Raw genomic sequence first — 16,187 nt, forward strand, 5'->3', positions numbered from 1 at the left:
ATGAGCAGCATCAAATGAGAATTTCAATTCTATATTCTTTTAATTAAAAAAATCCTTTTAATAGAATTCTTTATTCCCTAAGTTTAGGGCATAGGTCACTAATATTTGATCAAAATTCACATGCACAGGAAAATTACTTTTTCTGGTAGAAAATGCACCACAAAGTATTTGTTTGTAAGTGTCTTATAACCAGCTCAGGTCCCAGACATACATCTTTAGGCTCTGCTTCTCTTGGAAATTACTCCTATTTACTGACTGCCTTTAGAAGACTGAAGAAACCTGAAAGCAAATGTTTTATCTTCCTGGTGTCTGCTTTTGTGCTGCAGAAGTGCCGAAATGTTGTTATGCTTGTAACTGCAAAATTTAATATCATGACTAAGTACAAAAGCAAAATAGACCAACACCCAAAAATGTTCCCTGGATACAGAAGAAAAGCAGCTAAGCAGGACTCATTTTTGTCTGCTCCAGCCTTCTAAGGAAAGGATCCCATCTAAGCTGCTTGCTTAGACATCTCTATTAGGAAAGCATGGACTATATCACAAAGTACTGCATCCAGCTCTGGGGTCCTCAGCACGGGGAACACATGGACCTGTCGAAGTTGGTCCAGAGTAGACACAATGAAGGTGAGTGCAAAGATGGAGAACCTTTCCTGTGAAGATAGGCTCAGGGAGTTCAGCCTGGAGAAGAGAAGGCTCTGGGGAGCTCTTATTACTGTGGCCTTAGAAGAGACTTTCTAGTAGGAGCTGTAGTCATAGGATAAGGAGTAAAGGTTTTAAAGGAAAGGAGGATAGATTCAGACGAGGTATAAGGAAGAATTTTTATTATAAGGGTGGCGAAACACTGGAACAGGTATCCCAGAAAGGTGATGGATGCTCCATCCCTGCAAGCACTGGAGGTCAGACTGGACTACAAGAAACCTGATCTAGTTGAATATGTCTCTGCTTATTGCAGGGATATCAGAACAGATGACCTTTAGAGGTCCGTGCCAACCTAAACCATGATTCTATGATTCTGTGATCATGAACCAAAAGGTATAATTGCTTAAAATGATCTAATTTCTACTGTTCTTGTGACCTGAAAAAATAATCACTTGATTTTAATGTTGCATTTTGGCCAACACATCTCCTTTAATCAGGCCAACAACTTTTCATTATGCTAGAATCTGCAGGAGAAAATGCAGAACTAGAGAAAATTCATTTTACCTCATCTACAGTTGTTAATACTGTAGTCAAAATAACTCTTGTTGTTATTCTTGTATTCCTACAGAGTTACTCAATGTACAAATACATTGAGGCTATACAAATATTTGAAAATTTGGTGACTTGTGCAAAGAAGAAAAATCACATCCCTGCAATAGCAAATGATATGGTAAGACAAATAGTAGATTCAAATTCTTCAGGAGTAACGTAAACAGAAAGCTTTTTACCAGAGCTTCTTGGAGATTTCCCACTAAATTTCTTTTCCATAAGGAAGAGTTGTCTCAGCTGTCTTGCAAACACGGCTGGATTATCCCAAGGGATATAAGACTCTTCAGAATCACCTCCAAGCCTAGATCCAGAGCTCTCCAGGAAACCAGAGTCACTTAGCTCAGTCAGCTTCAGGCTTTCAAAAGTAAACACTCTGAAGGCTCTTTCTACCTCAGCCCAATTCAGAAGTTCTAAAAAAGAATTACAATCATTAACTGAAAACGTCCTTACAGCTCAGCAGAAAATAAATACAAGACTATTTAAGTGTATTGTTGTTGGCAACTCTGCAAAAGCCAGCAGCAATTTCCTTAATGGTACTGGATCAACTTATGTGGGCTACATTTTACACGGCATTCAAAGTAGAATGCTTCCAAATTGCAAAATGATATGCCTACCTATTAATTCATCTTAAATGAAGTGGTTCCTACATCTGAATACCTTCTGGCTCATTAACTTTATATAAATGATGTTGATTTTAAAATACTGAGTAGACTTTATCAGGCCAGTTAGCAACTAGTTCTTTTCAGTTCATGAAATGTTTCCATTATCTGTAGCCACTCAAAAAAGTATCTTTTTTTTTCTCTTCAGAAAGAATTTTACACATAATTTAAACAGAAGTATGCAAGGTAAAAAAGCAATAATAATCCTGTTTATGCTTGTGTGCATCCATGTCCATATAACAATGACAATCATGCAAAAGACTGAAGTTTAAGAAGGTAGTACAATGCCCAAATCACACAAAGAATATCTTCAGTTTGAAATGTTTTCTTTTTAGGGTGGTTAAGCACCTAAGCACATAATATATCTTGAGAATGTTGGATCTCTCATCTTCTGTTCAAATTAATTATCTCCTTTCATAAAAGCAAAGGCTTTGCTAGTTAGGAGAGTCTGGCAGTACAGTATGTCTCAGTGAGGATTATCAAATTCAGCTACCCATCAGCTGGAAGACTGTAGCAATAGTGAATACTTTAATAGCTTATGGTCCAAAATGTACATACCAGCAACTAGAAACAGTACAGCAAAGTGTAAATTAATCCAACACAGGGAATTCAGGATGAAAGAGTTGGGAAAGTACCTTCAAATCCTGTGCCTTATATGATGACATGAATGCAACCAAAGGGATTTGGATGTTTATATTTCTTAATAACCTAGAGCAGACTTTTGATACTACCTAAGGGTATTTATGTAGTCTTTGGGATTGTTTCCCAGCATATGTCATGGTGGCAAGCACACTCCAAGAAAAGGTAACTGCAGAAGTGATTATGGTTGGGGAAGTGAATGTATTTTTGGTTTGATAGAGGGACTGTTACAAAGTAGCTTCATTATTAATACCAACAGCTTACACATGAATAACACAATACACAATATATTTCAGAATACATTCTGAAAGCTGTGTATTGTTCCATAAAAACTGTCTACCTAAGACACATGTGCTTTACCTCCAAAAGTGAGTTGATAAATCAACACAGTTTACACCAGTGTCGCTCAAAATGCATTCTACATTCTAGGACCAAAATTGCAATTTTTACAGCTGTTTTTTTCCCTCAGAATTAGTAAGCGTTTGTATGTTTGCAAATATAAATAAATAAAGTACTTCCAAGGTAAGTTCCAGCTCTTAGTTATGCAATATTTAACACTCATAGAGTTGTTCCCATTAACCATAAAACTGAGGTCTGAAGTTAGGGTTAACTTTTAGAGTAGGCTATAATTATATATAAGCAAGTATGTGAAAATGGGAAATTCTGCAAAGGTATATTTGGCAGCTTTAAATTCTTGCCCCAGAATTCCTGCTATTTGAGAAAATCATCAACCAGAAATAAAAAGAATGGAAATGATATCAGTGAAAATCATTTTACCAGTAGTAAAATAATACATGAGCTCATGAACTCTGGCCAAGCGTTTAGTGTTGTTTTCAGTTGAAGGAGGGGTGAAATGGATAAGTTCTGTAAGAGGCAATTTATCCATCATTTCATGCTCAATCTTTTCTGGATCGACATTCTCTTGGACCTGGAATAAAAATCAAAGTACCAGAGTTAAAGTAAACTTTCACACATTGACTTTCCAAAACTTGTGTTTGAATAAAGAAGTCTTTTTCAGCAGAAGATATTAGCATGTGCTTAAGCCAGTTGGACATAAACTTATATTTGAACATGTGCCCACAGTGTGGTTTTGAATCATGGTGTCAGATACTATAGGCAGAAAAATATTAGACACATAAGAGAATGACTGACAGCATAATAACAGACATTTGTTAGAAGTTATTTGTCTGTGCTAGCTAGACTTAAAAATACAGAAATATATACTGATCTATACAGACAGGCAGCAGGTACCTTCCATGGATCTTTCAGCTGGCCTGTGCTACTTAGAGTAATGAAATCAATAAACTTATTGATCAGTCTGTGATGAGAGGCATCCCTCTATATCCAAGGATTTTTTTTTCAGATGTAGTAGTATATTTCAGTTTTACTCTTTTTAGTATTACACATTATGGTACTTTTTTTCTTCAACTGCATATTCCAAATGTTTGTCCTCTCTCTTTCCTCAAACATTGTGCTATATCCTGAATTTCCTCTTCAGCAAGTATATAAAATACATCAAGCAAATGTCTCCTAAGAGCATCTCTTATGTTGATTACTCAGCCCTTCCTTCTGCTTGAATACATCCAATGTGTCAAAAACTTGAATTGTTTCTGAATAGTTTTAATCAATGGTTGTCAAAGTACTCCCCAGATAATTTCTAATCCAGGAAACCAGGTAGACACACCTTAGCTGTGAAATCTAGAATTGTATTATCACTTTTATTATCCTCAGTGAAATTTTAAAGTTTAATGGTAAAACTACACCTTGCCTTTGGAAAAATTCAAGACATTCACAATGGTTTTTTGATTCAGAAAGTTTGGGAACAGTTACTTTGCAATAATCCCAAACTATGCAGTCTCTGAACCTTTTTGCCTTTGTTAGAATTTGGCAGTATCTTGGTTACATGCCATGCTGCAACCATTTAGCCAACCTGAATACATTTGTTGTGTTCATTAGTAACTGCTATGTATTTTCTTCTACTTCTCAGCATTTTAGTATTCAGTCTAATCTCCACGCTAAATCACCATTAGCAAATTAGCAACTCATGCTCCATTGTATCATCAGTGTTTAACAGCAAATCAACAGTTCTGTAACACCTCTCATCTATGCCAAAGGCTAAACGTTCTCATTAATAATGCAAATAGATCACTTAAATCAGTATGTTTGTGCTCCATGTTTGTGAGGTGCCCTCCATCAGAAACTCCTTGCTTCTTAAGTAAACTAAACATGTGTTGGTGTGTCCACCTCAGTGGAAAAAAGATCTAGGATATGCAGTCTTGTTGTGCAAAACCAGCCCTCCTCCCCTTCTAGTGCATTGAGCATTCACGGCCTGCGAACTTTGGAAATATTTATATATAAACAGTACATATATATAAACAGAAATATTTATATATATACTGTACCTTCAGGAGGTGCAACCGCTGAGCCAGGACATCGTGGTAGTTAAATAAGAGAGGGTACTCGGGGGTGACCCTCTCTTGTACATGGGGTTTAGGAGAAAAGTAGTCATACAGATTCTGTTTAAAAAAAAAAGGAAGAGGTATTAAGTCCCAATAATGAGATCTGTCATTTTAGTAAATGAATGAAAGACACACAAACCTTTTTTTCACTCATAGGAAGGTAAAGAGAAGGAAGGACAGAGATTATATGATCTGCAATGGCACGATGCAGCTCATCTTCCTGAGGCTCTAGTGACACAAGACTTGGTGGTGGAAGGTCTTCCTCACTTGCAATAACCTGGCAAATACAGTATATGTTAGCTTTCATCACAGTATGACTGCTGCTTAACTTTACCAGAAATACCAAGCAAATCCTGCTATAAGCTAAGCACACAACCAGAAATTCTGTGAGGGAAGAAAAGTCTAATTTTTTTCTACAGGTAGCAAAAATACAATTTTCCAAGTTAGTTGCTGCACAAGGCAAGGACTGTGGAAAACAGAATTAAATGTTTTCTCTATTAGATGCTTTTGAAAGGATAAGAAGAAAAATATTTCCAATTTGAAATGTTAAGGATTGTGAAGGAATACAGGTAATTTAAAACTGTTTGTCTTTTAGGTGCTGGACTTTATTCTTACCCAGTCTGTTTTCAGGCTAAGTTATGAAAAGAAAAAACCCCAACATTATGCTGAAACGTTACTCCTAAAAGGATTTCCAAATCATATTGTGTGTCTCTTCTAAATCAGATTGTGCCTGAATTCAACAGAAGTCAGATCTCTCTAGCACTAGCATTGATGCTCTTATGTTAGGCTTGACCTAAGACCTTTGAACTGAGTAAGCCAACAAAAGTTGAGTGTCAATAACACTGCTGAAGGGCACAAAAACTTGTTATTGACTCGGATAAGAAATTGCACCTTTCTCCTAATTTGATTATATTTGTAGTCTTCAAAAATTAATTATGGAGTAACACTATATATATATATATATATATACAAGGTAAGTGGACAACATGAAAGACAATAAAAGTTTGGAGTTTTGACTCCTTTGTATTGAACGTCCTTGCTCAGTGCCTCAATGCACTGTCTCATATTTTAGGTTTAAACAGATGAATTTATTGATCTTTGACAATTCATTATATTAGGTTAGGTCTAGGCCAAAATAGCCACAGAAACTAAAAAGAGAACATTCCCACCTGTTCCAACATGCAGCTCAGCATTAAGGGTACAGAAAAGTACTCCTCAGGAATTTGATACAGCAAGTCATTATAATATCTCATGTCCACAGAAGGAAACAGAACGGAAGTTTCTTCTGCTATATTAAGAGATAAAAAATTAAGATATGTTAGTTTTGAAATGCCAATTTATAGTCCAAATGAGTTCTGCAAGTTTGCAGATAATGCAAAACTGGGAGGAACTGTTGACTCTCCCAGAGGCAGGGAGGCCCTGAAGAGAGACCTTAGGGGCAATTAGGGGGCTGGGCAATTATCAACCTTCTGAAGCTTAAAAAACAGAAGTGTTGGGTTCTGTGCCTGGAATGAGGCAACCCTGGCTGTACAGACAGACTGGGGAATGAGATGTTGGAGAGCAGCACCACAGAAAGCAACCCAGGGGTCCTGTTTGATGGAAAACCTAGTGTGAGCCAGCCATGCCCTGGCAGCCAGGAGGGCCAGCTGTGTCCTGGGGTGCATCAGGCACAGCATCGCCAGCCAGGCAAGGGAGGGAATTGTCCCGCTCTGCTCTGCACTGGGGCAGCCTCACCTTGAGTCAGGGGAGCTGTAGGTTGGGTATTAGAGAAATATTCACCCAGAAGGTGGGTGGGCCCTGTAACAGGCTCCACAGGAAAGTGGTGAAAGCACCAAGCCTGACAGTTCAAGAAGCATTTGGAAAATGGTTTCAGGTACATGCTGTGATGTCTTATGTGGGGCTAAGTTGGACTCTGTGATCCTTGTAGGTCCCTTCCAACTCAGAATATTCTGTGATTCTGTGAACTTTCAGAAAATATCTATTGAAGAGTCCAACAGAGTTAGAGATCAGACAAAATTACTAAAATGTTTGAAATCTGAATTTGACTAGGAACAATTAGAAAATAAGATTTTATAAAGAACTTGGTTATCACCACTCAGACACTTCCACAATGCAATCACCAGGATACACATCTCCAGCTAACTGCACAAATAATTTTGAGGATTTGTGCTGTCAGATGAATGAATGGTTTGACAGAGGGATCAACTACAGATGGGTGCTTTAACCCTTTAAACATACTCTCTGACAGAACTATTGTTGGCAGAATTTCTTCTTGTTTCCCTCTTTTCCTTGTAGGTGACATCTGTGGTGCTGGTTGCTCCTGAGTGAATGAAAGGTAAAAGAAAAAAATCAGAAACCATAAAACAAATGGGTATTGCACAAATAGGTGAGAGAACTTAGTTTCATTTAGCTTTGGTTACTCACCCTAGACTATATGCTAAACTTTTAATTGGAACAAGATAGTAAGAATGTAGCACATGGTCTAATAAGCTACTTTCTTCTGCCTATTTAACATTTTTCCTACTATAAATAAAATAAGGAAATCGATCTTGCATAGAACTAATAATCTTTTATTTTTTTGACAGTTCATAGATCTGCAACATTGCACAGTAGCTCTGTGCAGGCATATTGATTTTTCAGACACAAGAATGTATCATCAGACACTATTTAAGAAATTTCTACACCTATGATACATTATGTCTCTAGGATCCTTCCAATTTCCCTTTTCTGTTTCCCCAATGCTCAGCTATTTTTTTCCCATTTTTTGGGGTTTAAATGCTAAAACCAAAAATACAACTTTCATTCACTGAAAATTATTTACAGAGTGATGGTCCAAGGTGAATTTTTGAGTCAAAATTAAAGACAGGCAATTCTACCCTATAATTAGTTATTCTCAATAAGAAGAGAAGGGTTCTTGCCTCAAGTGAAGATGGTTGTGTTGACTTGCTCTCTGGTAACACAGCCACGTTAATAAACTTGGTGTTTTCCAAGTAGTTGCAATGCTGTCTTCTCCAGTCCAGGCAGTCATACATCAAACAAGCAACGTGTTCAAACACCACAGTACCCAATTCAAGCTGTGAGAGAAAGGATGAAGAGTGTGTATAAAATGTCATGTAACTTGGTGACAGCAGTCATTAGGTCTTTAACCAGCAGATCTACATCTGTTTATAAATTTTCCAAAAGACTTTTTTCCTCCACCAATTCAGTATGTTTTATAGAGTTATTCTAAAACCTTCATTTTATTTGCCTTCACACTGCCACAGTAGAGTATGGACTGTATATTGCCAAAGTGCTTTAAATGTTATAAAGTCTTACTTGTCTTAACAGTAACTATTCAAGGTCTGCTACCTTGCAGATGGAACTTAAGGGCATTTTTTGGGTGGGAAGGAATGGAAGAGAAAAATTAAAGTATTTTGTAATGTATGTACATTTTCACTAGCGATCAACCTGCAGCATATATGCAAGTTCAATAATTTCCCTGCTCTAAAAGGATAAAAAATAAAACCCTAACGAGGTAATTAATATAATCTCATATTATTTTCTTTCTTCTGTTGCTCTTTGAAAACAAAGAAAGCCTCAAGAATGGCATTCTGAAATCCACAGTTGTGAGTGAAGGAATGTCAGCATAGTGCCCAAATGTCCAGAAGAAGGGCACTGTATCTGCAAAATTCTGACAAGGTAAGAGTCATGGTTCTTGAGGTCAAATACTGTGGTTTTCACCAAAGCTTGGGAGGAATAAAAAGAATAATAGCAACAGCTATTTTAAATATTAAAGGTTCTTGTACAAATACCAATACTCTGTAGGAGACCACATGAAACACTCAAGTTTCAGCAGCTTTAATGGATGTATTCCTCTCCTGTACAACCTGAACTTTGTGGAAAGGATGGTATTATTGTCACTTTTAGATGATTTCTGTAAAAAGCCCTTTTCTGAGTGATTTTTTCACTTTTGTGAATTTAGGGCAAGTCTCTTGTACCAACATTGAATGTCTCAATTTTAAATTTCCTAAAATAGAATACAGTGAAGAAGCACAACTGACATTAGGCACTAAGAAAAATAACAAACCCAAAATAACAAATAAAAACATCTGCTTTCCTCAACTCAGTGGCTCTTCCTGACCCTGGGAAACTGGCAATTCCAAATCACTAAGTTATGGAATACTTGACTCTATTTCCATAACATTTAAAGACTAGAAGAGACACTTGGGAAAGAAATTCTATTTGCGAAAACAGAATGTTCATTAATATTCTTGTACTTTTGTTTTCCCAGTTCAATATTCTTCTGAAGAATAACGCCTTTTCATCCATACATTTGTATATGTAAGGTATCACTAAAGCATGTCAAGGTTTTATATAAAATGTTGGAGTGTTTTCAATGCAGTCTTTTAAACAAAACAAGATTTTTTACAAAGTCATAAGTAACAAAACCCTGCTACTCAATGGGATCCAAGCAAAGTTTAGCATATTTACAATTTTGTAATTCAATTTGCCTGGTGTCTCCTCAGGACATAGATTTTTATCGTAAGTTTTTAAGACTAACCATTAGTGACTCTTCAACAAAGTAAATATTTTTAAAAGTATTTTCTATTTTAAAGATCTCAAATCTGAGAGCAGAGACTACTTGCAGTATGCAACACTCTGTCATTTTCATATTAATGTCTAACATTTTGCCCCAAGAATTTTCCTCCTGTGTGTCTTGCACTTCAGAGATGCAGCAAGCTTGGACTCAGAGATTCTCCAGAAAGTCCACAAGAATGGACTTACTTTACCAACCTATGATTTCAGAACTTATATGCTCTGCACCTGTTTCTTAAAAAACTTACAAACTTTCTTACTTCTGTAGGGCTCATGAAATTATAACTCCTGTAGGGCTCATGAAATTGTAACTCCAATTTGTTTAAATCTGTTTCAGTGACAGATGGTTTTTCCTTTATTTCAACTATAATATAGGAGCTTGCAAGACATTAAAAAGTAGAAACCCTGTAAGATGTGATTATAGGGAAGATAGAAACTGTTTTCCCAAAAGGGGCTTGGCACGGTAAGATTACATTAAGAGTATAATGAAAAGTAATATTATAAGTAGCAGGCCTACATTCCACAATTAAGGCATTTTCAATGAATGCTTTGGAAATCACTGTGAGTTGTTTGTATACAGGATCTACCAAACTACAAGTAAGGGCTAGAAGAATGTAGTTTAACCCTAGAATGTCCTTTAATCCTAATAATACAGACTACAAATACAGTAGGTTAAATTATAGCATGTTGCCTTATTTTGTTTTAGCAGTTTGTATTTTCATTGCTGACACTGTAGATTGAGAAATGCTGGACTCTTTTTCTTCACTATATGTGAGAATCTAGGATGGAAAACATTTCTAATGATTGACTTTCTCTTTCAGTGCCTGGTAATAATCCTGACTCTGCAGACTATAATAAACTAGAGCCATGTTTTGGACAAAAATAAGCAGTACTGAGTATGATAAAGCAACATTGTATATCAAAAGGTATTCTTGCATTCAGCGAATTTTTTCTCATGTGACTCTTCTGAGGTGCAGTAAATAGGCCTGATGTTATGAGGACAAAAATATAACTTCTGTGTTATTTCATACACACATAAGACTCTCGAACAAGATGCAAACATGCTCAATAACTTTAAAACCTCGAACTATTTTACAACCCTTCTGCTGTGGCCTACCATATAAAGAAAATTCAAATCAGGCATTTTTATTCGAAGGACTCCTTGTAAACAGATGCTGAATGAAGTTGTTGGATACATAGGAAATAATTTTTGTTTACGATTACAAATATACTAACTACCGTGGTTGTGTTTCAGAGAAGACTTGAGATTAAATTCCTTAAGTGTTCTTAAAAATTACAAACCCTAAAGCATGGCGTGCACTGTAAAAAAACAGAATGTACTGACCAGCATTTCTCTGTCTGTCCAATCAGGGGGAAAGTCACTTTCCTTAACTAGGCAATGAAGCCTGGCAACATCAAAGAGACTTGATCCATGCTTTCCACTGCTCAGAACGGGCTCCAGGAATTTCCAAAATGTTTCCAGGTCTTTCTTAGCTTCATCTTCCCTTCTTTTCTCTGCTTCTATATCTAAAATATATGAGTATTTGACAAATCATGGTACAGTGTTTCCCTTTAACATAAAGCACAAATCATGTATCAGTCTACTCTAAGTATTGTTAAAGTATTTCCATCCTTAGAGTCTCAGCAAATATCTGACACCTAACTTGGGGATTAAAAATACCCTCCAAATATCTTGCCATCATCTTCTATTCCAAGTACAATGCTTGATCCTGAAAGGAACCTGAGGGGCTCATCTGGTAAAACTCCTCTGCTCAAGCAGGGTCACCAAGAACAGATTGCCCAAGACCATGTCCAGATGGCTTCTGAGTACCTTCAAGAATGAAGACTCCATGACCTCTCTGGGCAGTCTGTGACAGCGCTCAGTCACCCTCACAGCAAACAAGCATTTCTTTGTCTTCAGCTAACACCCTCGGTTCAGTTTTGCCATTGCCTCTTGCCCTGTCACTGAACACCACTGAAAAAGAGCCTGGCTTTCTTTTCTTTCCACATTCCTTTCAGGCATTTATACACATGGATGAGTTCTCTCCAGATTCTTTCTTCTCCAGGGTTAACATTCCCAGCTCTCTCAGCCTCTCCTCACATGAGAGATGCTCCAGCCCTTTGAACATACTTGTGGTCATTTGATGGACTCTCTCCGATAGCTCCTTATCTCTCCTTTACTAAGGAGTCCAGAACTGGACACAGAACTCTCAGTATGGCCTCACCAGTGCTGAACACAAAAGAAAGTTCAAATCCTGTGACCTGATGCAGCCTTGGATACCACTAACCTTGTTTGCTACAAAGGCACAGGGCTGGCTCATGTTCACACCATTGCCACCACCCCTGAGTCCTTCTGTGCAGAGCTACTTTCCAGCCAGTCAGCCCCCACCATGAACTGGTGCAGGATTTAGCCCTTGCCAAATTCTATGGGGTCCTGCCAGACCATTTCTCCATCCTGTTGAGGACCCTCTGAAAACCAGCACAATTCTGTATTGTTTCAGCCATTCCACCCTGTTTTGTGTCGTAAGAGTACTCACTGAGGGAACTCTCCTGATCACTAACAAAGATGTTCAGCTGGACTCACACCACAAATCCCCTCGGATACCCTCTAGGCCAGGACATTCAGCCAGTTTTCAATCAAACTCAGTGTTTACTTACCCAGTTTCTTTATGAGAAGACAGTGCCAAAGGTCTTACTGAGTCAGGGCAGACAATATTCACTGCTTCCTCCTCCTCTACCAAGACAGTCATTTTGTCATAGTAGGGTTATCAGGTTGGTTAAGAATGACTTCCATTGGCAAATCCATGCTAAATGACCAACTTCTTGTCCTTCATGTGCCTGGAAATGTTTCCAGGATTAGCTGTTCTATCATCTTCCCAGAGACACAGAAGAGTCTGAGTGGCCTTTACATTCCTGAGTTATTCCTGCCATTTCTGAAGATAGGAGTGATGCTTTCCTCCAGTTTTCAGGCATGTTTTCCAATTGCCATGTTTTTTCAAAAGTAATTAACAGTGGCCTTGCAGTGACATCACAGCCAGCCCCTCAGTATGCCTGAGTGAATCCCATCAGGTCCCATAGACTTATGTGTGTCCAGTTTGTTTAAGTAATCCCTAACTCAATCCTTTTCCACCAAGAGACTTTCTCCAGACTTTCACCCTGTCTCTGGGGCCTGAAAATTCCAAATGCCATTCATGATCACAACCACTTTTTCTTCTTTCAAGGTCCTTTAGCCAGTCCTTATAGGGAGGCTGTTTTCTGGATTGAATAGAGTTTATTGGTATTTTTTTTTTGTAGTGTAGAGTCCATAATTCTATTCTCATGACAGTCAAGCAGCAGGGAATAACTGTCTCCCTTGATCTGCTGGCTATGTCACTACAGCTCAGGATAGCCAGCCATCACTGATGACACATATTTAGCTCACTGCTTACCAGCATCCCAGTTCAAGAAAAGTGTTAACAGCCTTGGGACAGCTGAGTATAATTACAGAACATTATTCTGAGGCATATTCTCCTGTGGCTGGGGCCACAGTCCCAAAGCAGCCAACTGTTCACTTTCATTGAAATTACCAAATAAGCCAAGTTTTCTTACCAGTACACTTCCTAACAATTCACAGAAGTATGCATTTGATAAAACATTCTTTGGTGGCTACTGTGGCTACAAACTCTGCCTGCTTAGTCAGTTCCTCTTTCTACTGTCCAGTTTTTGCACTGGCAAACCATTTGGTTTGGTGGCCAACCAATGGCAATACTACTTTTGCACTGGGAAACACAGCTCACACAAACACAAGGCATAGAGAGGGAGAAAAACACAGCCGGAACAGTAATTTCCTGTATATAAACTTATCTCCTTTTTACATATTTTTTTTAATGACCAGATTACCTTCAAGTGAAAGTGAAGATTGTTTTTGAAGTTTAGTTGCTTCTAAGTATATCTGCAATGGCTTGTAATTTTCAGAAGAAATTTGAATTACACTTGAAATGTTAATCCCAAGCTCAGTCAAGACAGGTAACAACTGAAGATTGGGGAAACCCAGAATGATAACATAATAATCAGCACCATCATCTGGTTCATCATCTGTTCAAAACACAACAAAAACAAATTGAAATAAGAACATTCGTCATCTAAACAAAATAGATGTTTTACTTGACTATATGGGGTTATGCAAATGAAGGTTACAGAAATAGTTCTTTTATACTCTTATTGGGAAAATTACATATAAATTCAAAAAATATGAGCATAAGACTCAGTTCTTCTGCACCAAACCACCTAGAACACAGCAGGAAGAATACAAGTCAGAAGTAATAATTGTTTGGAGAAAGACCAGGAGAAAAACTGCAAAAGCTGATTATAATCAGAATGTTGTAGCAGCATTTCTGTAATTGCTCCTCCCAAAAGAGTTTAGTGTCAGGACATATGCACATGCCTTAATGGTAGTTTAAACTATCCTATTTCATCCTGCATAAAGCTGGACATAGAGCTGGACAAAAAGTAAGTTACTGTATCTTACATGAAAGATTACCCAAGTCATAATAATTTCAAAGGATTAGCTGCAGGTATCAGCTGACTCACTGCTGACTCCTCCCTACCCAGCAGGTTCATGTTCACTAGATGTAATTCTTGGCAAAATCCTCATCAACTGGTAATACCAATTCACACTAGTCCTTTTAGGTGGCAGGGGCATATCCAAATTCATATTAAAACACAGATGAGGAGTTTCATTGAGTGCCTGTTCTATTTGGGCTTATCAGTTACGTAGAAATATGCATAGCAGCATTTCAGTACCAAAGCAAAAGGTTAAGCATGATATAAATAGACATGAACTTTCTAGAAGCTCTAGAGTGGTGTAGTTTCCTTTTATGCCTTATGGAGAAATCCAGGTAGTAAGACTGGTATCAAGTGACTTAATTCATCCAGTATAGTTATTTATCTTAAGTTAACAGAAACTGTCTGCTGGAGGTCCTGTATCTCTCCATCAATGCTGAAGCACATAGAGTTAGTGCAGACAAACCTACACTAAAAGCAAATCACAGCTTTATACTCTATTTAGCATTAAGATCCTTTCTTATGCTTACTAACACATCAGATGTAAAAGTGCTTTACTGACTCCTCTACTTGTGGGACTCATTTATCCAAGGAAGGAAAAAAGGTAGCCTGGCACTGACATCTGCCTGTGCTCGGCCAGATGCCCAGGGCTATGCAAATGCTGCTATCACCTGGAGTAGCAGGCTCTCTGTTGCCTGTAATATTAGCTAAACATAAAATAACACGGAAATTTAGAGAGAGACTGACTGAGGAAGCAGCCACCACAGTCCGACAAATACATTGCATAAGGTAAAAATCAAAACCAGAAGAAAACTAGCTTATTATTTCACTCCTAGTACTGAAAATGAAATACATAAATTTGTCTCAGCTACTGCAGGAAGAAAAATATGAGCACATACATTTATTGAACATTAATTATTTTTAACAAAAAAGACAGGTGTCTGCACAGTCACCTACAGAGATCCAAAAATTCCAATGTGTACATGCTGAAGACTGCCTGCCATTTTAAAATTATAATTATGATTATGCTAATAATCATGACAAGCAAATAATAGTCAGTCAGTTCTAATTATCAGTAACTAGTCTGTATGCAAAAGAGGAAAGACATTAATGCAAGTAATCTCAATATTACTCAAAAGCAGAAATATTTAATTTCAGAAAGATGATAATGTATTAGGTATGAATTATAAAATGACTGCTAGCTACCAGAAACAGATTGTCTTTGAATTTAAGGCATGGTTTTTTTCCCCCCTTTCTTTATACAGCTATATTAGAACAAATATAAAGAGGGGAAGCCTAGATTGGAAGTAATGAAAAATTTTTTCACTGACAGGGTTGACAACTCTGTCAGCTGTGTTTTAAACTATAGTACAAGGAGAAAGCCAACTTTGGATACTGATATTTAATTATTCTGAAATCTTTATCTAGGATAGGCTTTCTGTGGGATTTATTTGGCTAGTTTATTGTAGTCTTACATATGCCCAAACATTTTGATGTTGACATGCCACATGTAACTTATCTGTATCTTACTTCTTGGACTGCACAATCCATCCTAACAGTGAGCAGAACACAGTGCCCTCTTCAAATGCAAAGTGGCAAAATTTTGATATTGCCAAATAGATCTTGACTTTTCAACATGGAATAAAACTAAGTATTCCAAAGGTTTACCAGGAGTATATCACCATATTTTACATACCAATGTATTTGTCTTTCACTTCCACTTCTCCCCGTTGTTTGAATTTGGTGTCCTTTTTAACAGGGGATGATGACTCTGACTTTTTTCCTTTACTATCTTTTCCACCTGTCTTATCAGGAGATTTCTTATCTTTTTCTTTTTCTTTTTCTTTTTCTTTTTCTTTTTCTTTTTCTTTTTCTTTTTCTTTTTCTTTTTCTTTTTCTCTTGCTTTCTCCTTTTCTTTTTTCAGCAGTTCTGCCTGACAAGATGAATAAATGAAGTCTCATTAAAGCCTTTGTGAAGAACAAAGGTCAGACTGTTGAAAAACTTTAGGTGTTCAATTTTTTTTTATTTTCACACTTTTCCCTCTCAGCTGCTATAATATTCATGT

General features: G+C 37.3%; 1 protein-coding gene across 1 annotated transcript in view; it reads right to left on the minus strand.

Annotated features, from left to right (window-relative positions):
- Positions 1-16,187, minus strand: part of SPAG17 (sperm associated antigen 17) — an 86,681-nt gene that overhangs the window by 46,080 nt on the left and 24,414 nt on the right. The window contains exons 5-14 of the mRNA XM_064702783.1: positions 15,818-16,055; positions 13,459-13,653; positions 10,925-11,106; positions 7,923-8,078; positions 7,243-7,324; positions 6,174-6,292; positions 5,144-5,281; positions 4,948-5,061; positions 3,323-3,473; positions 1,427-1,657 (exon numbers count right to left, since the gene is read on the minus strand). Coding sequence (XP_064558853.1) covers positions 1,427-1,657; positions 3,323-3,473; positions 4,948-5,061; positions 5,144-5,281; positions 6,174-6,292; positions 7,243-7,324; positions 7,923-8,078; positions 10,925-11,106; positions 13,459-13,653; positions 15,818-16,055 — 1,606 coding nt within the window. The remainder of the gene's footprint in view (positions 1-1,426; positions 1,658-3,322; positions 3,474-4,947; positions 5,062-5,143; positions 5,282-6,173; positions 6,293-7,242; positions 7,325-7,922; positions 8,079-10,924; positions 11,107-13,458; positions 13,654-15,817; positions 16,056-16,187) is intronic.

Source organism: Zonotrichia leucophrys, chromosome 1, assembly GCF_028769735.1.
Source record: "Zonotrichia leucophrys gambelii isolate GWCS_2022_RI chromosome 1, RI_Zleu_2.0, whole genome shotgun sequence".
Taxonomy (NCBI): domain Eukaryota; kingdom Metazoa; phylum Chordata; class Aves; order Passeriformes; family Passerellidae; genus Zonotrichia; species Zonotrichia leucophrys.